The sequence below is a fragment of the Fusarium falciforme genome, chromosome 1, assembly GCF_026873545.1.
Source record: "Fusarium falciforme chromosome 1, complete sequence".
In the NCBI taxonomy this organism is placed as follows: Eukaryota; Fungi; Ascomycota; class Sordariomycetes; order Hypocreales; family Nectriaceae; genus Fusarium; species Fusarium falciforme.
The window spans coordinates 5,290,961-5,310,230 of record NC_070544.1 but is presented as its reverse complement, the minus strand read 5'-3'; the positions used below and the strand labels follow the sequence as shown (position 1 = coordinate 5,310,230).

The 19,270-nt window shown below is 54.4% G+C and overlaps 8 protein-coding genes across 8 annotated transcripts; 4 read left to right on the top strand and 4 right to left on the bottom strand.

The window, feature by feature from the left end:
* Positions 1-74: 74 nt before the first annotated feature.
* Positions 75-1,269, top strand: NCS54_00150400 (Hypothetical protein; the record flags this gene model as incomplete). The annotated part of the gene is made up of 5 exons (XM_053147130.1): positions 75-285; positions 472-582; positions 641-820; positions 880-1,055; positions 1,108-1,269. 5 exons carry the CDS (start codon positions 75-77, stop codon positions 1,267-1,269), a joined length of 840 nt encoding a protein of 279 aa, XP_053003105.1.
* A 175-nt stretch (positions 1,270-1,444) lies between these two features.
* On the bottom strand, positions 1,445-3,442 carry NCS54_00150300 (Amidase; the record flags this gene model as incomplete). Its single annotated transcript, XM_053147129.1, has 5 exons — positions 1,445-2,494; positions 2,542-2,558; positions 2,614-3,100; positions 3,156-3,258; positions 3,318-3,442. The coding sequence occupies 5 exons, from the start codon at positions 3,440-3,442 to the stop codon at positions 1,445-1,447; spliced, it is 1,782 nt and encodes a 593-aa protein (XP_053003104.1).
* Positions 3,443-4,566: 1,124 nt separating this feature from the next.
* On the top strand, positions 4,567-6,167 carry NCS54_00150200 (Hypothetical protein; the record flags this gene model as incomplete). The annotated part of the gene is made up of 2 exons (XM_053147128.1): positions 4,567-4,618; positions 4,678-6,167. The coding sequence occupies 2 exons, from the start codon at positions 4,567-4,569 to the stop codon at positions 6,165-6,167; spliced, it is 1,542 nt and encodes a 513-aa protein (XP_053003103.1).
* Positions 6,168-7,440: 1,273 nt separating this feature from the next.
* Positions 7,441-9,545, bottom strand: NCS54_00150100 (Hypothetical protein; the record flags this gene model as incomplete). Its single annotated transcript, XM_053147127.1, has 3 exons — positions 9,092-9,545; positions 7,586-9,033; positions 7,441-7,533 (listed from the first exon to the last, which is right to left on the bottom strand). Exons 1-3 carry the CDS (start codon positions 9,393-9,395, stop codon positions 7,441-7,443), a joined length of 1,845 nt encoding a protein of 614 aa, XP_053003102.1. The 5' UTR covers positions 9,396-9,545.
* An 834-nt stretch (positions 9,546-10,379) lies between these two features.
* NCS54_00150000 (Clr5 domain-containing protein) lies at positions 10,380-12,374 on the bottom strand (the record flags this gene model as incomplete). Its single annotated transcript, XM_053147126.1, has 2 exons — positions 10,380-12,201; positions 12,259-12,374. 2 exons carry the CDS (start codon positions 12,372-12,374, stop codon positions 10,380-10,382), a joined length of 1,938 nt encoding a protein of 645 aa, XP_053003101.1.
* A 578-nt stretch (positions 12,375-12,952) lies between these two features.
* On the top strand, positions 12,953-13,864 carry NCS54_00149900 (Hypothetical protein; the record flags this gene model as incomplete). The annotated part of the gene is made up of 1 exon (XM_053147125.1): positions 12,953-13,864. The coding sequence occupies one exon, from the start codon at positions 12,953-12,955 to the stop codon at positions 13,862-13,864; it is 912 nt and encodes a 303-aa protein (XP_053003100.1).
* A 571-nt stretch (positions 13,865-14,435) lies between these two features.
* On the top strand, positions 14,436-15,110 carry NCS54_00149800 (Pyridoxamine 5 -phosphate oxidase; the record flags this gene model as incomplete). Its single annotated transcript, XM_053147124.1, has 1 exon — positions 14,436-15,110. The coding sequence occupies one exon, from the start codon at positions 14,436-14,438 to the stop codon at positions 15,108-15,110; it is 675 nt and encodes a 224-aa protein (XP_053003099.1).
* A 1,240-nt stretch (positions 15,111-16,350) lies between these two features.
* NCS54_00149700 (Hypothetical protein) lies at positions 16,351-17,763 on the bottom strand (the record flags this gene model as incomplete). Its single annotated transcript, XM_053147123.1, has 1 exon — positions 16,351-17,763. The coding sequence occupies one exon, from the start codon at positions 17,761-17,763 to the stop codon at positions 16,351-16,353; it is 1,413 nt and encodes a 470-aa protein (XP_053003098.1).
* Positions 17,764-19,270: the final 1,507 nt, after the last annotated feature.

The window sequence follows — 19,270 nt, the reverse complement described above, 5'->3', positions numbered from 1 at the left end:
GAGCAGGGTCAGCTCCAGCGACTGAATGGCCATCGTTTGTTGGTGGACAGACGCCGTGTGTAAGGCATGTGCGTATGTACCTGAGACGCGGAGGGTGCCATCCATATTTCAAGCACCCCTCTTCCATCTCTCCATTTCCCCTCCATCATCGACTTTATCAATCTCGTTCTGCAACGCATACGAACCCATCATCAAATAATATCCAGGCACAACAAGCCGAAATCATGGACAAGCTCGTCAGCGCCGCCAAGGACTTCCTTGATGACGACAAGGACAAGCGTCAGGGTGCGTCTACCTCTCTCTCATGGCTTTTACCCCGCCATGGTCCCTTCCATGATGCCCCTCATTCCACTCGACTTAGAGCCGAGCTGGACGGGGCCATCATGAAGATCATGACGACATGGCTATTTCCCATCTTAATATCAACCTCAATAAAACACGAGAGATACTAACATTGGCCCTTCCGTTTAGACCAGTCCCAGCAGCAGCAGTACGGCGGCGGACAACAGTACGGACAGCAGCAACAGTATGGCCAGGAGCAGTATGGTCAGCAACAGCAGTACCCTCCCCCCGGTGGCGTCCGTCAGTCCAACCCATGAACCGAATCATCAAACAAGGCCCATCTAATACGTAGGAACAGAGTCACACGGCGGCGGCAGCGGCATCTCCAGCTTCTTTGGCAACCTCGACTTCGACCACGCCAAGGAGGAGGCTAACAAGAACGCCGGCTCCTCGGGCGACAAGGACCTGTTCTCCAACATCCTAGGCTCGCTCGGGCAGAAGCAGAACAAGCTAGCCAACGAAGACCTTGATGAGGAGGGTGAGTATTGCCCCTCGTTTCTAGTAGAGGCTACATGGCTCATTGCTTGTCATCACTAGACGCCATCAAGAAGCACAAGAAGACGTATGAGGATTCCGAGGACGAGGAGGACGACAAGAGCATGGGCACTGCGGCTGCCATGCAGGCCTTGAAGCTGTTCAACAAGGGCGAGACCAAGAGCAGCAGCAGCAGCCAGAGCGCTTTCCTTGGCCTTGCCATGGCCGAGGCCAGCAAGGTTGGTTACTATTTACCCTGATGAACCTCAGTTGTTAACCCTTGAATCCCAGCTCTTTGATGACAAGGCCGCCAAGGGCAAGGTCTCATCCGACGCCAGCAAGGAGAGCGTCGTCCAGCAGGCCGGTGAAGTTGCCCTCAAGATGTACCTCAAGAACCAGGGCGAGCAGCAAGGTGGCCTCCTGGGAATGGCCTCCAAGTTTATAAACAAATAAGCGGACACTTCGCACGGGCAGAGACACTGCGTAAGAGTCCAGAGCTGACGCAATGTCTGAGATGACGACACGACGCAAATATCTGCGTGGAAATGAAACGAAATGAAATGAAATATTGAACATTATCGCTTGCACCGCTAATCACACGTGAAATCCTGACACGACCAGATGTGCTCTAAGCATCTGCCTTGTTCAGGTTCATGACATCTACCCACTCGCTTGGGCGACGGCGACTCGTCTCAGTTGCATGGTGCAGATAATCTTCGGCTTCTGCGGCCCAGGCCAGGAGCTGTTCCTCGCTGCCCCATTCTCCTGTCGCCAGCAAACCAACCGGCAACTTACCCTCGCCTTGATCAGGATCAAGGTATCCTACCGGTGCTGACAGAGAGGGCGTTCCCGTCATGTTGGCTAGGAAGATGTAGCTCATGCTGTGGATAGTCTTGTCACCATCAATCATGCCATACTTTTCATCGCCGGGCGTGATTGGCCACCCGTTCATGGGCGACACGGGAGTCATGATGAGCAGGCCTGGGTGCTTCTGGAAGAGGAATGCCAGGTGTCTCATGATGAGCTCCCGGAGAGCGTTGAGCTTGAGCAGGTCGCCCGCAGGTGTCTTGGCTCCGACGGACATGAGGACCTTGTTGACGGGGCCGACTAGGGTGAGCCAATCGGCCGGGTTGACAGCGCGGCGGCGGGCGTCAGCGGCCATCTCTGCGATGCAGATGGCGCTGTGCGCGAGCTGAGCCTCGGGGAGATAGGGGATGGAAATGTCGACGATCTCGTAGCCGCACTTGTTGGCAAAGTAGTCGACAGCTCGCTCGCACACATCCTTGACACGCTGGTCTGCCTGACCCCACCAATCGCGGCAGATGCCCATGACCTTGTTAGATCCCGGAGCTGGTGGGATGGACAAGCCGAAGCGGCTCTGAGTGGCGCAGTCTGGGTTGGGCTGGGACATGACGCGGTAGGCAATGGTGAGATCCGAGACAGTGGCGGCGAGGGGGCCAGTGACGCACATGGTGTTGTTCATGTAGACTGTGCGGTGATGCGAAGGCTTGAGGCCGTAGACTCCGTTAAAGGCGGCTGGGACACGGATGCTGCCTCCAGCATCGGTTCCAACGGCAATTGGGACGATGCCGAGGGAGATGGAAGAGGCGGCGCCAGAAGAAGAACCACCGGGGTAGTAGGACTTGTTGTGCCAGTTGGTTGGGGTTCCTTGGGCGACCTAAGTATGTTAGCTTTGATATCTGATGTAGGATGTAAAAAGCTTACATTGCATCCGTTGGTGTCTGGCAGGCCGTTAGCTATCATGAAATGCAGAAACAAAGAGTGGGAGAAACTCACCTGAGCCAAGCTCATGCATACAATTCTTGCCAATGACCACGGCACCAGCCTCTTGAAGCTTCTTGACAGGCCAGAGAGATTCTTCCTTCTCCTTAAAATAGGGAAGACCTGGGTGATGCTTCATGCCGTTGTTGTTAGAGTATCCCTTGACAGCAGTGTCATCCTTGACACCAATGGGCACGCCATCGAGGATGCTCAGCGGCTTGCCGGCAGCATACCGTTCAGTAGACGCCTCTGCGGCCTCAAGAACGAGATGGTCCTTGCCAGGAGACTCGACCCAGGCATCGGAATACTTGCCGGATGGCTTGGTGATGAGGGGCAGAAGGGCCTCGGCAACTTGGAGGGGCGTCACATGGCCGGACTTGAACATCTCGTGATACTCGGCGACGGTGTAGTAGCGAGCCGGTGAGTCGGTGTACTTGGCCTTGAGAAGGTCTGGTTCAAACTCGAGCATGGGCTTGGTATCTCCCAAGGGAGTGACGGTTGGCTGAGGGAGTCAGTCTCGAGGTCCCGTTTACGAGGCATAGAAGAGCAAGATATACATGAAACCTAAAAGGCATCTCATCGAGATCAGGAATGTCCTTGATGGTGCCGAATCTAGCATTGTCCCAAAAGTGCTGCTGGAGGAACCCGACTCTCGAGATGCTGGGTAGAGGATCAGTGGGTTTGAAAGAGTGAGATTGATGGAATGGTTGGGATCTCACATGCCAGCGCCAATTGCGAGGGGTAGACCTCGAAATACGGGATTGTTATCGACCCTGCGGTGGTATTTTACGTTAGGACCCTCGACGGGCTTGGGGTAGTCGGCAAAGTCGGATGGAGGCGCCATGATGGGTTGTCGTGTTTCGATGAGCTAGCTGTTGGTTCTTTGTATCTGATGAGATTACAGGTGACACATGAAAGGACAGTTCTCAAGAGGGACACCGCAGACAAAAGGGTGTCTCAGAGGAGTAAGCAAGGCGAAAAGAAGTGAGTGAAAGGTCAGAGGAGGTGGTATGGATGTCAAGATAAAGAAAAAAGGTTGCATGAGGAGCTGACAAGGAGCTCATGCGGAAGCTTCGCAAACCATGGGCGCAAGCTCCGAACGCCAAAGCCAGTGTCTCCTCTTTTTCTCGTCTCTTTCAGGGGCCCAAGAAGGCTTGGTCATAACGCACAGACCCGCCGACAAGCCCCCCAGGGTTCCCTGAAGCTACTTAACTGGGTACCTTGCTGACCTTTGACATGATCTGGGACAGATGCCGAGGTTCGCTGCAAGAATCGTTCGTTGAATGGAAAGCATCTGGAACCGCCCTCTCAAAATAGTGTGTCCTGAGTTTATATCTTGGGGAGATATGTATCATCTTATAAAGACCTCATCTAAGAGTGAAAGGTGACTTGATACAATACAAAGTGACTCTCCGTGCTGACACGGCCCTGACTTGCAGGCACTTTAGCCCTTCAGCTCTCGTTCCAGAAGCTTCAATGAATACCAGCCGCAGCAAACTCTACAGCCATGAAGCCATGTTCAATGTAGACGCGCATCTGCAAACGGTCTTTTGTCAAGAATAAGTCACCTTTGAGCATCTCGCTTGTTGACACAGCCTTTGAGTGAGCTCAATCTCAAAGCGACGAAACCATGTGGTCGCCTTACGTCATCAGCTCTTGACCCCAAGGTCCCTGTCCCTCCCCGCGTCACTACATCACATGGGCGCTTTATCACTCCTCACTCGACAAACAATCAAACCGTTCAAACATTCATGCCCGTGACCATTTTCTAAAAGTATCTGTCTCTTTGGCCTCAACCAAGGGCCGCATACTTATCCCATACAACCATCATCTTCTCCGCCGTCTCATGCGCAGCGACTCACAGGTTACAAAGCTCATCCAAGAGCGAGCTCAACCCCGCCAGGGACAGCTTATGCGATAAGCTATCGCTTGTTGATCATCCCGTCAACCACAACCACAACCCCAACCATGTCGCTCTTCTCCGCGCAGCTCTATCCTGGCCGGGCGCTGGGCTTCCTCGGTGAGTATATGTATCCTCCACGGTTTGGCAATCTCTGACATGGGGTGTTTGCCCAAAAGTCCTAGGCGCAACTCTCCACGATGTCCTGACCCGCCTCAAGGCCGAACCCCAACGCTTCCCCAAGATCGAGCTCCTCTACTCCCCCGACCGACCCGTCACAGAACCTGTCGCAGTTGATCTCCCAGCAAACGGTGTGCGCCTTCGTTTCGACGGACCTGAACAGCGGCTACGACTGATCGAGGTCCTCGACTTTACCAAGAACCACATCACCTTTAAAGAGAGGGATCTCGTCAGACCTGTAAATGGCTCTACACCAGCATCTCCCATACCGGACGACTCAACCTCGGGACCGACTTTTAGACAGGTGTATCATAGGCTACTTGGACCTACATATGATGGAGAGTTCATCCCTCCGGTGGCAGGTCAGGAACACGGCATTTATGTCCTGTCGTACCCTGGCGTGGCCTTCAACTTCAAACTGCACCCTTCCGAGTACTCTCCCGAAAAGGATGTTGTCTCGACGTTTGCTTCTGCATCGAGCCAAGTCGCGACTTCGATGGCGGTGTTTAGCGGCGATTCCTGGGCCGATGCCCGCCCAACTCTGTGGACTGAGATCCTACCCAGCATCAAGTCGACGAATGTTATCCCTCGAGGCAAAGATGTGTATCCCGATGAAATCTCGTTGATCCGGATGTATGGTGGCGGAAAGATACAGTTCTTCAGAAAGTGGACCAACAACTCTTTTGTCATCAACCTAGGCGAAACTACGCCGCAGGATCTGATCATGGAGTTGGGACCTCCAAATGCCATTTATCGCAGGAATGATCAGAAAATGGTTATTCATAAAATGCGCACAACTAGTAATACCAAGGCTCGTCCGAATGCCGCCGATCTTGGTCGACAAGACGAACTCACCGACACGGATCAGTCCTCTATGCACGATGCATCGGATGCATCTGATAATGAGGAGGCTGTTGAGGATCAGATCGGAGTCAACACCACTGGGGAGTGTTTCTACAACTACTTCTACCTTGGCTTCGATATTCTCATCTCAACCCGAGTTCCACCCTCACAATTACCCCCGGGTCAGAAAGGCACCGAAGCCGAGGCCCAGAAGGGCATCATCTCACACTCTCCCGACCGTTTAGTCGCCACGAAGCTGGTTCTTCATGGAAACATTCCCGGTTCATATGAGTTCAACCGCCATCGCCGATGTCGCTGGGAGATTGCATATCTGGACCAGTCGGGCGATGGAGGCGACCCCATCAACTCAGAAACACCATTTCCGCAGATCGAGGACCGGATGAACGAGGCGTGGGCATCCGTCTTCCCTCGGAACGATTCTCAACCTCGACAGCGAGGCATGGTCCTCAACCGAGGTTGGGGAGACAGCCCAGGAAGCAGCTGCGAGTTCCTGGGAGGATGGGAAGAGAGTGGAGCCCGGCGAGCTGAAGCCAACGGTGATTCCACGACAACACTATACGGGTTTCCAGGAATGGTGTTTGAGGTTTTGAAGAACGGGCACATCAACACGGTGACGGTGTTTTGATCCAATGGCGTGGCGAGGGTTCTCTGCTATGATTCATGTCGGGAGGCGTTTCTGGTGTTTGGCGGAACTGATGCTTCTGCTTCATGTCTTATAGACGGGATTAGGACGTACTGAATACAATACAATTCTGGTTATCTGTGTGTCGGCCTTTCCATGATAACGTTGAGGAGTTGAGAAAGAGCTATGGTGGGCAGTATCTCGCCTTCCAAGTCCATCCACATTCATGTGTTACTCGGTGAGTTTGGAACTTGATAAAGCTATCATTCCATCAATAGCACACCAACTCGTCAAGTTTTACAGAGTATTGCAATACAGCTCAACATCTACCAGACTCATCAGCAAAGCTACTACACAATCCACCATGATGAACCGATCGGAATCGCCCACCAAAAAGCGAAGGATAGAGGCACAGGTAAAAGAGAAGCCCATCCTGTCCGAGGAGAATCCCATCCTATTCAATGGGGAGGAATACATACAATGCAAGGAGGAAGAGACAGAGTTAGCACAGCTATCCCAGCTACTGAGGGATATCCGCAAAATCACCCGCCGAAACGAAGCGCTGGCAGAGCTCCTTGACGAGACCTTGGAGGAGACACGCAAGCTCAAGACTCATCTGGATTACCTCAAGGTGCTGCCCTATTTGAATGCTACAAATCCCATTTTCAAATCTATCAGCATCTTGGTATGGTTATACTTTCCCCTTCAGGCTTCTAGTTTCTGATAGATGTTGACTCCGGTGACCTTTTAGATATCCCCTCGCAAGGGACGACCGGCAAAGTCAAAGTCCCCCAAGAAGCGTGCGAACAAGAATTCGGGTTGAGGTTGTAAAGGAACCCCCCTTTTTTTTTTTTTTGCCTGGATCGTTGGTGTTTAGCGCAGATGGAGAGAGCTGTCACAGTTGAGCTGGTCGTTTGGTACAGTTACCACCAGTACCTCTGTTGTATCCGTGAGGATGCTGTCTAAAGAGTGGGTGGTTTGAACAAGAGAGCGCTTCTTATCATTCGTGTAGTCAAAATGAACTAGATTTCATCTTCACAGCGAGAAATCATGAGTAGCCATCTGAATATCATTCAAAACAAGGCTGTTGTTGAGTTGATTAACCATGCATACATACAAGATCCCATGAGCAGAGGAAGATCCCTTTTTGATCCTCTGATGCCTTATATTCCCACCTCCCCCCATCGTACACGCAAAAACACCACCAATTTGCCAGGTATAATTCCGTACTCCCTTTGCATCCTTTTTTTTTATTCCTCATCTCTTTATATCACATCTACCACTCGTCGACCTCACCCTTCTTTGGTTTTTGCATGCGAACAACCTTGTCGCAGTTGAGCAGGCATAGAGGGTCAAAGGCCTTCTTGATCTGTCGAGATTTGTTAGTAAATCGTCTTGCAGCTAAAATAGGGGAATCTCACCTGTCGCATGGCATCCACGGTGGTCTCGCCAAGCTCATGAGGCAGATAGTCTCGCTTGACGAGGCCAACACCGTGCTCTCCCGTCACAGTACCCTCCAGCTCGACAGCCTTCTTGACCATGCGGTGGACAACCGTCTCGGCCTTTTGTCGCTGGGCGTCGTTGTACAGCAGGATGGTGTGGAAGTTGCCATCGCCGACGTGGCCGACGATGGAGGCGAACAGTCCGCTCTTGGCCATGTCCTCCTTGGTCTCCTCGATCAGGTCCGGCAGCTTGCTCATGGGCACGGCCACGTCGCCCGTCCACACGCGGTCGCCGGGCTTCTTGATGGCCGTCGTGCTCCAGAGCGCCTCCTTGCGCGCGCTCCACAGCTCGTCCTGCTCCTCCTGGCTCTTGGCGAACTCGAACGTCCGGCTGCCCGCCTGCTTGGCCAGGCCCTGCACCTGCGAGATCTGCTCCTTGACGCCCGCGGGTGTGCCGGCGAACTTGAAGAAGAGTGTTGCTTCCTCGGCCCAGGCGCGGGAGGTCATGCCCGCGTCGTTGATGCACTTCATCTGGTTGTCGTCGAGGATCTCGACGGCCGCGACGGGGATACCCTTGCCCACAACCTTGCTCACGCATGTGGCAGCGTGACGGATCGAGGGGAAGCTAGCCACGGCGACACTTGTCGACTCGGGCTTGACTGTCACCTTGAGGGTAGCCTCAGTGACAAGACCCAGAGTGCCCTCAGAGCCGATGAAGAGCTTGGTGAGGTCATAACCGGCCGAGCTCTTGCGGGGACGTTGCCGCGTCTTGATGATGGTGCCGTCAGCGAGCACCACGGTAAGGCTCAGCACCCACTCTCGCATGGTTCCGTATCGGTAGGCATTGGTACCGCTGCATCCGGTACCGATCATGCCGCCGATCATGGCACCGGGGCCGGGGTCAGGGGGGAAGAAGAGACCCTCATGCCCAAGGTGATCATTCAGAGCCTCCCAGCCCATGGCGGGCTGCACCACGACGTCAAGGTCGTCCTTGTGCAGCTTGATAATCTTGTTCATGCGGCCAAAGTCGACCGACACGCCCTGTCGTGTGGGCGTAAAGTGGCCCTCGAGGCTAGTACCGCCGCTGTATCCGACGACGGGGATGCGGCGGCTGTGGCAGACCTTCATGATCTCCGACACCTCCTCGGTGGTGCTCGGGTAGACGACGCAGAAGGACCGCTCGTCGGCCTTTGCCTGGTGCGAGGACCAGCTCGACGTGGCGTGGTGGTCAATGTCGTTCTCGGCCGTGCTCACGTTCTCCTTGCCCACGATCTTGACAAAGTCGGCCCACGCCGCCTGCATGTTCTCGAGCTTGGTGTTGTGCTGCGGCTCCTTGGTCTTGTTGAGCGGCAGCGTCGATGTGGGCTCGGCGTCCTTGGGCCAGTATGTGCCGAGCCAGTATGCGATTCCGACGCCGGAAAGGAAGACTGTGAGGGATCCCATGGTTAGCTTGAGTTGATGGCATATCAAGAGAGCGTCACTGACCAAATGTCACCATCCAGTTTCGTGAGGGATCAGTCATGTTCCTCCACTGCTCATATTGCTCCCGCTGCTCTCGCTCACGCCTCAATCGAGCTCCGATACTGCCCATGACTTGGCCCTGGAACGTCCGGCCAACCTTGGTCTCGTTGCCGCCCTGCCGGGGAGCTTTGGGCCGCTCGGGCTCGATGTCAGTGGCATAGCAGCGGAGCGAGGCAGGTAACCGTGAGCTCCGGGGGCCGGCTGTGATGTGAGAGGTCCGTAGGCTCCGGAGAGCGGTGCGCTGTGCGCGCAGCTGGAGGGAGGCCATATCTGGGGTCAGATGAGGGGTCAATGGCAGAGAGTATGAAGCCCGCGACGTCGTAGAATGCAAAACAAGAGTCAGGAAGGCGTCAGAGGATGTCGAGAGAGCAATTGGCCGTCGTCTCGGGCGGTCAATGGCGAGCTTAAGGCTTGCGACGTGCGGCAATGGAATTTTGTCGGGACGGAGTTGGACTACCGCGACAGCTACGCCCGAGCCCCACCTGGCACCCGTAACGGGGGTTCCCTCCCACGGGCTTTCCTCCAGGGCGTGCCCAGCGATCGGGTACGGGTATTGAATGAGATCTCGCGGCTGATATTGTCCCTTGTCCTTGTCTGCATCATCCCCCCCAATGATTTGTTCTTTTCTTTTTGTTGAATTACGTAGTTATTTCCTCGGCTCTCCTGTATCTGCTTTGCTGTCATATCCCGCCGTCGTCTCCGGCCGGCCCCGGAGGCCATCCAACATCCATGACCTCCCTTGAAGTTCAAGGGAGGGGCCAGGCGGCTGAAATGAGTCCTGAGGACCCATCATGAGCATTTATGACCATGAGAGAGGGCAGACTCTGCAAGAGCAATTGTAGCGACAAAGCACGTCACCGCCGTAGTCGGCCATGTATTACAAATCTATCCATAGGTATCTATCTAATCTTATTCCATCAACCTCATCTCCTTCATTTCATCCCACTCATACATGTGTACGCTCTCGCTCTCTAACCGAAAAAGCAATTGCCCCCCTCGGACTCTTGGCCGCCGCATTCTCCAGACCAGGCCGCATCCCGCCGAAGCACGTCGCGGAGAGACCAAGTCCGCTCCCCTAACCCCCCTCCGCTCTCCTCCGTCCCAACGCCGTGCCCCGACCAATCATCAATCTCCGTCTTGGACCGAAACTCCGTACGCCCGTTTTGTTATGCCTCTTCATGAATCCTTTTCCATCTGCCACTGCCTCTTATGCAGCTTTTACACTATTAGACGCGGCGCTTCAAGTCCACCTCTAGACTAATTGGACTGCAAACGTTGGTGAACCACCCCGCATATGCGCGAAATACGCCGTCAGCTCCTCGTCGTCTTGTATCTGTAGTGGTAGCTCAGTCCCCTTGTCGTCCTTGATGATTCCCTCAATTCGTACACAAATCGCCCCGGGGAACTTGGCTACTGCTACATCGCGCAGTTCTTGAACTGAATGCGCCGACATTGTCCCTATCCATAGACCCGTGTTGGCGACAATCGTTGACGAAGGATGTAGTCGCAGGAAGATCGCAAAGGAAGTAGACACGGCTGGGACGCCCTGAAACATGGCGGTGCTTGGAGCCGGCGAGAATTGCTGTGCAACGTATTGCTGTCCCATAAACGCCGACTGAGTGTTGGCCCCCATGTAGAGAGGTGATCCGTATTGTGAGTTCACAGACATGGGCGTCGAGGCCGATGACCCCAGCATTCGAGGGGGTTGCGGAAGAACGCCGTTGGAGCTCGCCATGGAGGTTTGTGATGGTATCGGCGTCGGAAGTTGAGGCGGCATAGACGTCCCAGCCGACGCGAACGACACGCGCGAGTCCCGAGACACCTCTGGGATTGGCTCAAAGCTGCTGCTGTCCATGTCATTCCCCAATCCATCATCATTCATCGGTGGAGGAGCAGCTGGCGAACTAGACCGCGCGGCGTCCCTATCCGACACGGCAAAGGCAGAGGATGGGCTCTCCTTGGACGAAGGCCGCTGAAGTTGCTCTCGATTCTGTCCATCTTGTGGTGTCTGTGACCGCTGTGCTTCTTTCTGCTTCGCATGTTCACTGCCTTTAGGATTTTGGTGTCTGTAGTCATCCCGCCGTCTCTTGATAACGTCCCTGGCAAGGATCTCAAGTGCCCGAACTCTCTTGCGCGTCTCTGCATCATCCCCAGTTAGACTGAGTTTCTTGACGTGTATTGACTTTTCCATCCACAGTCTCTTCAACCCTTCCCACTCCTCAGGGTTCACGTCGGACTTGCAGGTAAAATTCGCATCGCAGAGGACTGTATACAAAGCAGTGCGGATCTCACGAGACTCTTCTGGGTTGAGGCCAAGCACGTTCTTCGCATCGAGGAGAGTCATCTTGGTGTCCATATTGCGTAGTCGTTTCGTCACATCGGTGCAGATGATGTCTAGTGCAAGTTGTTTCGTCTCGAGCTTCTCCTTTGAAACCCAGAGGACCTCTTGTAGGTGCGGGCGTTCGTGGATGAGACGATTCTTCACATATTCCCATTTGTCAGGTCCGGCCAGCGTCTTTTTCACAATCGATTCTTGTTGGCAAATACGCCCGAAGCATTCGCGAGTTTCTGAATAGGTGGTTGCGTCGAGACGCAGCACGTCTTTGCAGTCAATGAGAGTCATTTCTGAGGGGAATCGGACCAAGTCGTTCTCGTCTGCAAGCTGTTGTCGATTCCTTCTACTTTGTCTCTTGCTGAGCTTGCGAGGCTTAGGCGTCAGAACAAAAGGGGTGGTAGGATTTGAGACGGGTTCGTGAGAGGCTCCCTCCTGGTCAGGCGTTAGACCTCCTTCCTCAGCCTCCGGAGACTCGGGCTCTTCCTCTTCATCGTCAGGTTTCGCCCTATCGCCGTGGCGAACCCTGAGAAGCCATCGATTCCGAGCACGAACCCGCATCAGTTCCCTAGAGTTGATGTCGTAGCCCTCCTCGTCCTTGAGGATCCGCAGCATCTCACCCTGCGGCATGTTCTTCAGCCACAGCTCATGAACGCGCTTGACGAGGCGAGGGTCTTTATGCGCAGGCCTCTGCTTCAGTGGGAAATTCCACCGCTTGAACTGAACTTGGAAGGCCCGTTTGCTAAGAAGGTCGTGTAAGTCAGGGTTCCCACATTTAGGGGCGCATCCGGGGACAAACCTGGGCGTGAACTGGTACACCTTTTTCAGGTGCTCCATGATGGACTCGAGCGACTGACGCTCGGTGATGTACATCCGGTAGCATACGTCCCTGTGAGGACCCCATTGATAGACCATGGTTCCATGAGGTGTCGACCGCGCCGTCGCGTTGGGTTACGTCTTTCGTCTTTGGTCAGAAAAGCTTGACTCGGGCTCTGGAGCTAGAGTGGAGAGTTGCGTTGCTGGTCAATCCGCGCATCCGGAGTGCGAGCTAGCAAAAGTGTCAGGTGCATGCTTTGTCATCCAGATCTTGCAGTACAGTGACTTACCCCACAAACACTGTCATGGGTACTGTGTGCGCGTGGTGGAGCTGGGATCATCTCGTCTTTCATGTGATCGTGAGCCATGAACCGATCTCAGCCAAGAAAGATTGCATTATCTGGGTCAGTTTGTTACTTACACACGGATACACAAAGTTGAATCTATTTCCAGGTATTCTCAACTGGCAGCTGCAAGGTTCTTACCAGGGTTGCCCGTTAACAATATCCGCATACCTCGGCTCATTCTTGTAAGTCGTCAAGAGGCTAATCGCGAAACACGACTCTCGAACGCCATATCAACCCGTTGAACTTTAAACCAACATATACCCTCTACTTCAGCCCTCTTCTTGTGCGGTCAGGAATCACAGATTTTCCATAGCATCACCAGAAAACACCATGGCATCTTCCCAGTCGTTTCCAGACAGCTACGCTGCCCTCGACCTCCCTACCCTTCAGCTCTTCCACCATCCCGCCTCCTCAACCTCCGTCACTCCCGTCATCGTCATTAAACTTCATCGTCCGGAGGCACGCAATGCATTCACCGACACCATGTGCGCTTCCCTCTCCGAGGCCCTGAACCTCATCTCGGGCGACCCCCGAGTCCGCGCCGTGGTCATCACCTCGTCTGACCCCAAGAACCGCATGTTCTGCGCCGGCATGGACTTTAACGAGGAGCACCTCCTCGGAAAGGACGCCAATGATCACCGCGACTCGGGCGGCAAGGTCTCCCTCCCCATGTATCACTGCGCCAAGCCCGTCATCGTCGCCCTCAATGGGTCTGCTGTCGGCGTTGGCATCACCATGACTCTGGGTGCAAACATCCGCATCGCCAGTCGTGACGCCATGGTTGGCTTTGTCTTTGCTCGTCGAGGCTTCAGCATGGAGGGCTGCAGCAGTTTCTTCCTGCCGCGTCTCGTTGGCACCAGCCGGGCTCTGCATCTAACAACGACCGGCGCTGTGTACCCTGCCGGGCACAAGCTCTTGGACGGCCTCTTCAGCGAGGTTGTCGCACCCGATGAGGTTCTTCCAACGGCTCTCAAGATTGCCGACGACATTGCAGCTAATGTCAGCAACGTTTCCACGCGGGTCATGAAGGACATGATCTACAGAAATGTGGGCTCCCCAGAGGAGGCTCATCTGCTGGAGAGCAAGATCTTTTGGCACTTGTTCACAGGCAAAGACGCCAAGGAAGGGATGCAGAGTTTCCTAGAGAAAAGGAAGCCCAATTTTACCGGGAACATGGAGGACAATGCGCCGACAGCGTGGCCGTGGTGGTCTCCGATTGACGTTCGAAAGTCCAAGCTGTAACTGGTGGTCCTCGTCACTGGGGTGATATCCATGGGTATCAACTGTATTCTATTTCTCTTGTAATCTGTTTAGTTGTTTAGCAATTCTTTATTTCCGGTCTTCTTTCCGTTCATACTCAACTGTACTATCCCCGAGATGTCTCACATCCATCAACACCAACACTGAGCATCTCGATCCATGTGAGACAAGCCCCAATGGCATATCTTTAATAAAAACCTCATATCTCATCACCCCATCTCATGCCCTCTCTATAGCCTTATAACTTACCCCTTGAATAACTCTTGTTCTTACTATATCTAGGTTTATATAGTTTTTGAGGTTGAAAGATATCCGAGGGCGCCTTTTTTAGTTGCGTGCTTTAGGTACCCCTTGACAACATTCATTTCAACGTCCACTGCAACCTGGGCCCTCTCATTGCCGTGGGGATGACTGCCGTGAGTCATCCCGAATTCGGAGTGCAAGCAGGGTAATAAATACCATCGGCCAGTTCCTTACGTCTATTTTCGCTCAATCAATGCTAGCTAGTTGGCAACCTAGCCATCTAGTATCGATTGCCCAAGTACCCGCAGCCATGAGCGCCGACGAGAACCACACCCTTCGGAGCGAGCTCCGCCATCTCAAAGTCCTCGAAGGACCTTTATTAAAGTGCGATTTCGAAACCTTTCCCAACACGCCTCAGGCGGCGTTTGAAATGTGGGTGCAGGAAGCGATTGAAGCTGGCGTCAAGGAACCTCACGCAATGACACTTTCCACGGTCGATGACCAAGGTTGGCCGGATGCCCGAGTTCTCATCTTGAAAAACGTCGATGCACGGGGGTGGCACTTTGCAGTCAAGGGCAATAGTCCAAAAGGCAAGCAGCTTGCAACCAATCCCTATGCTGCTTTGACCTTTTACTGGCCGGAGCAGGGTCGCCAGGTCCGAATCCGTGGACGAGCGGTTCAGTTACCAGAGGGGGAATGCAGGCAGGATTTCTTGGACCGCCCCTTGTCTTCGAAAATCGCTGCACTGGCTTCACAGCAGAGCCAGGTGCTTGAACGCGCACATCAAGTTCAGCAAGCTGTGGAATCCGTCCGACAAGAGTTTGAAGAAAATGATGATTTTCCCCTGCCAGACTGGAAGGTTTATGCTGTAGACCCCATTGCTGTCGAGTTCTGGCAAGGCGCCAAAGACCGTCTTCATCAAAGACTGCGTTACAAACATGAATCCGCGGAAGAGCCGTGGGAGAAGCAACTTCTATGGCCATAAGATGGTATCAAGTGACTTTGGAGTTCTTGCTCATTGCATTGGCTGTCACTAAGTGCATGGGATGTGTTTGCTACTGTACGAAGGGCACCTAGCAATTTAGCAAATCACCCACTTTTCGTTCAGGTTCAGGTTCTATTCCTACTCGGTTTCAGCCGCCACTACAATTCATCTCGCGCCGTCTCAGGGTCCTGGAAATCTCATGACCATTCTCCTCCTTCCCCACAGTCCGTCGTCTCGACTCTTCCCCCGCTCTCAGCTCCCAGAGGCTCGGCCGGAGCCGTGCGCCCCACTCTCGCACGCCGAAATCGACGGGGTCACCAAAACAGCAGGACCCTCAACGTCATGCGGAAATGTCATGTGAAAAGGAACGAACGAGGGGCGATGCTGAGCCACCTTTTGAATGGAGCGGTTTTGCGACGACGGATGGGGTGCAGGGGGCGAGCAGTAGACTACATGGTTGAGTCACGGATGGAGCGGATCACTTATCTCACGAGAGGGAATTGCCAAGAAGAAGGAAGCGGGGATGGGATTGGTTGAATTGGAAGAGGCAAAATTCATGCCCATGCATTTGCTTGAATTGATTTGATCCAGGTCTATCCGGAGAGTGCCTAAACCGAGTCCCAAGACATACCCTTCACCCAACAGCAGCTTGTCTGCATCCGCAGCCGGCGAGGCTGTGCTATCCCGTGCCGTTCCATGCCATGTTGCGAATAGTGCCTCGGTAAACCGATGGTGACCGCACAATACATCAAATGCATCTGAAATCATAGAGCAGAAAGTCCTCAAACGTCATCTCGCAGTGCTCAGATCCATTCGATGCAACCATGTCTGTGCGAATCGTGAAAAGAAACAGAAAAAAAAACAGAACACGCGGGTGAACCCCCAACTCCATGCCTAAAAAGAAGTGAAAAACAAGATGTGGGAAAAAAAGGTAACTTCGGTCCGGCCGTGGGACCTGAGTGTTTCCCATCGCTGCAATGCTTTGAGGCCGTAAATCCGTATACGTGAGCAGGGAGGTGGTGAGTGTTGCGTCTCCCGCCAAGTGAGGTGAGGTAGTGGTGCTGTGCCGCGTAGGCTCCAGCATTCGCCGTGGGGGGTTCAGTGAGTAGACTCAAGAGCGAGGGGTATATGTGGTCGGAAAGTAAATGTTGCGGAACAATGGGTTGGGATGCTGATGGGGGTTCACATCGGCGCCCTTCTTGTTGGAGAATCGGGTCTTGATCTCGCTGGTAAGCTTCTTCTATCGTCGGCCCAGCTTGAGCAGTCGCGTTCTCAGCCACAGAACAAAGGCGGTCCAGGCGCCTGTAGTTTTTCGCTTGGCAGTGTTGTTGCGGCGAGAAGACTCGAAGTGCACATCGTCAGTTCTGGCACGGGGCGTCTGCCCGGTGGTGACAGTATCGTAGCCTCGGCTGGCAAAATCGACCTTTTCGTTCTCAGTGCTGAGGCCCAGGCCCAAGCCGGTGCCAGTGTTCTTGCGGGACATGCTAGGTCGAATGTCGGTGCTGGAAGCTCGGTCGCAAGAGATGCGCGAGGTTCCAAAGCTGCCCTTGCGGCCGTGCTTGTTGAACCGGTGGGCCTCTCTGCTCTCGGCGCGTTCCTGCTTGCGGATCTGCTCCCGGGCGTACTTCTCCTCCTTGGCCTTTTCCTTCTCCTCAAACTTGCGGCGTGCTTCGCGGACGTGCTCTTGGCGCGTAGCAGTGTCGACCTCGCTTCGCGAGCGGAGACGGAAACCACCCATGTCGAGAGAGCTACGCAGAGGTGACATTGCAGAAGAAGAGGTAGAGGCAGCGATCATCTGCGGGGAGATGAAGGAGCCTGCAGGCGGGGTCGCGCTCGATGCAGAGTCGAGGGCACTCGTAGAGCCGGTGTTGAGGTGGAGGTCGGAGCGGCTGCGGGTTACGATGCTGTGGGGTTTTCGCGACGAGATGCCTGGTGTTGAGCGGCCGTTGGCAGTGACGCGCAGCGGCTGATTGATGTCGGAGAGGGAGCTGGTGCGCTGGCTGGCGAGAGAAGGTCTTCGCGGGCGGGAACCCGAATGCGGCAGAGGATATGAGCGGCCTGAAGACTGCAGGTTCTGGGGCTCGATATCGTCGTCGTCCTCTGTAATGGTAGGAGAGTAATCGCGAGGGCCGTTGGGGTTCTCGAGAGAAGCGAGCGAGTTGGCGTAGGAGAGAGGCGGCGTTGATGTGCGCGGCGTTTGTTGGAAAGGGTGCACAAAGGATCCGTTGCGACCGCCGCTGGTAGAAGTAGCAATGGAAGCGTGAGAAGTACCGCTCGTTGAACGGGCATGCGAGTATTTGTTTGAACGAGCCCCGCCACTGCTGAGGTCAGTGGCAGAGAGGGAGAAGCTAACATCGCGGGCGGACCGAGTGCCAGCTGTTGTCAGTGTCGAGGCTCCTGCCGTGTAAGAGCCGTGAGAGTCGTCGTCACCGCCGCTGGTGGTATAAGACGAGTACCCGAACTGGCCCTGCTCATCCCATCCGCGGTTGAGGTCGAGAGAGTTCTTTTCCGAGTGCGAGTAGGAGTGGTGAGGGTGTAGCTTCTTGAGGATGGGCTTGACTGCCTGTCGGCTGCGAGCCTTTGTTATTTTTGCGTGTTGATGTCCATGGCCGCTGTGGAAGTGACCGGGCAAAGGGGGACTAGTCTGCGCCATTGCCACAGCAGGAGAGGAGAGCCTGAGAAAGGAGATGAGTTGCAGGAGACTCGGGAGGACAAAGCAGGACCAGGAGAGGATGCGAGGTGTTTTTTTCCCGAGTGGTTGTGGTCTTGACGTTTTCTTCTCTTTCCGTCGTTGCACGGATACGGGCGCAGCGCAGCACACCTAGCGGTTGGTGGAGGAGGAGTCGCACGCGCAGTCCTTTCTCAGAACATCATGGATGGCTTTTTGTCTTTCGAGTTGCACAGGCGACAATGGCGGAACAGACCGACAGAAGCGCGCAGAGGCACAGTTTGAACGACCAGCGTAAACAAGGCCCCTGGCGGAGAATGAAATGCGAGAGAGAAAAGACAAGACCGGGACGGAGGAAATGTCGCAAACTGAAGAAAGAGGAGCTGGAGCGAGCGCAGCGCTATCAGGGGTGTCCGAGAGGAGCCGAGAGTGGGTAAAAAGGAGGAGTCGTCGGGGGCCACGGCGTCGGGCAGCGTCCAGAGTACTTTACGGTAAAAGAAGATGGAGAAGAAGCCTCAAGGTTTGACAAGGGAGGGGGGGGATTCAAAAAGAAAAGAGGCGAGAACAGGAGGAAGACGAGGAAGAGCTGAGATGGTGGGTGAGACGCTATCTTTGTGGCCGTGCCGAGAAGCCTTCCCCGGAGGAGGCGGCAGATTACGACGGCGACTGCGGCGGAGCGGTGATGGGATGGGATGGGATGGGTTACCCAGGACGAACCTCCAGTGTCTCCAAAATGGCGGTGCGGCCGGAGCGGAAGAGTACACACAAGACGAAAAACACCGTCACCATGGGCTCAACTCAGCTCAACTCAACTGAACTCACTCAGGCAACCCAACTAAACTGGGTTTCGGTGGCGGCGACGCAGCCAGAACCAGAACCAGAACCTACAGCAGCAGTAGTACTACTCCGCAGGGAAGACGGGCCAATGTCGATTCTGTTCTAGGCCAGATTCAGCCTCATCCCAGGCCATGGACACGTGGGGTTTGGTGGAGAGAGTTTACGGGCCAAGTCTGAGCTCTTTTCCAGTCCAGTCCAGTCCTTTGTCAAGCCAGCCAGGCAGGGATGATAGGGTCTTGTCGGTCTGGCCTAGGCGGCCGTCACGTCTTTCTGGCGGTGGGCGTTGTTGATATGGGGGACATGTATGTCTCTCTCCCCTCAAAGGCGGTGGGAGAGATATTAGACTAGTAGACGGGCGGGAGGGGGGAACGAGCCGGATCGTCTAGGAGAGATTGGAGAAACTAGGTAAGGAAGACTAGAGACGGGGTCTCAGATAATGAAAGGGCAAGGGGACGATATGTGAGATTGCATGTATTTGTGGGGATAAACCCTGAAAGGCGAGATGCAACAGTCCGTATCGGTGCTGTAAAGGATGGATGGATGGATGGGCTGCACCGCTGTAACAAAGAAGCACAGGATGATGCTGTGTATATGTAAACAGCAAAGAGATCTGATCTTGCTTCAAAAGGTCAACCATGTCATTATACAAAAAGGA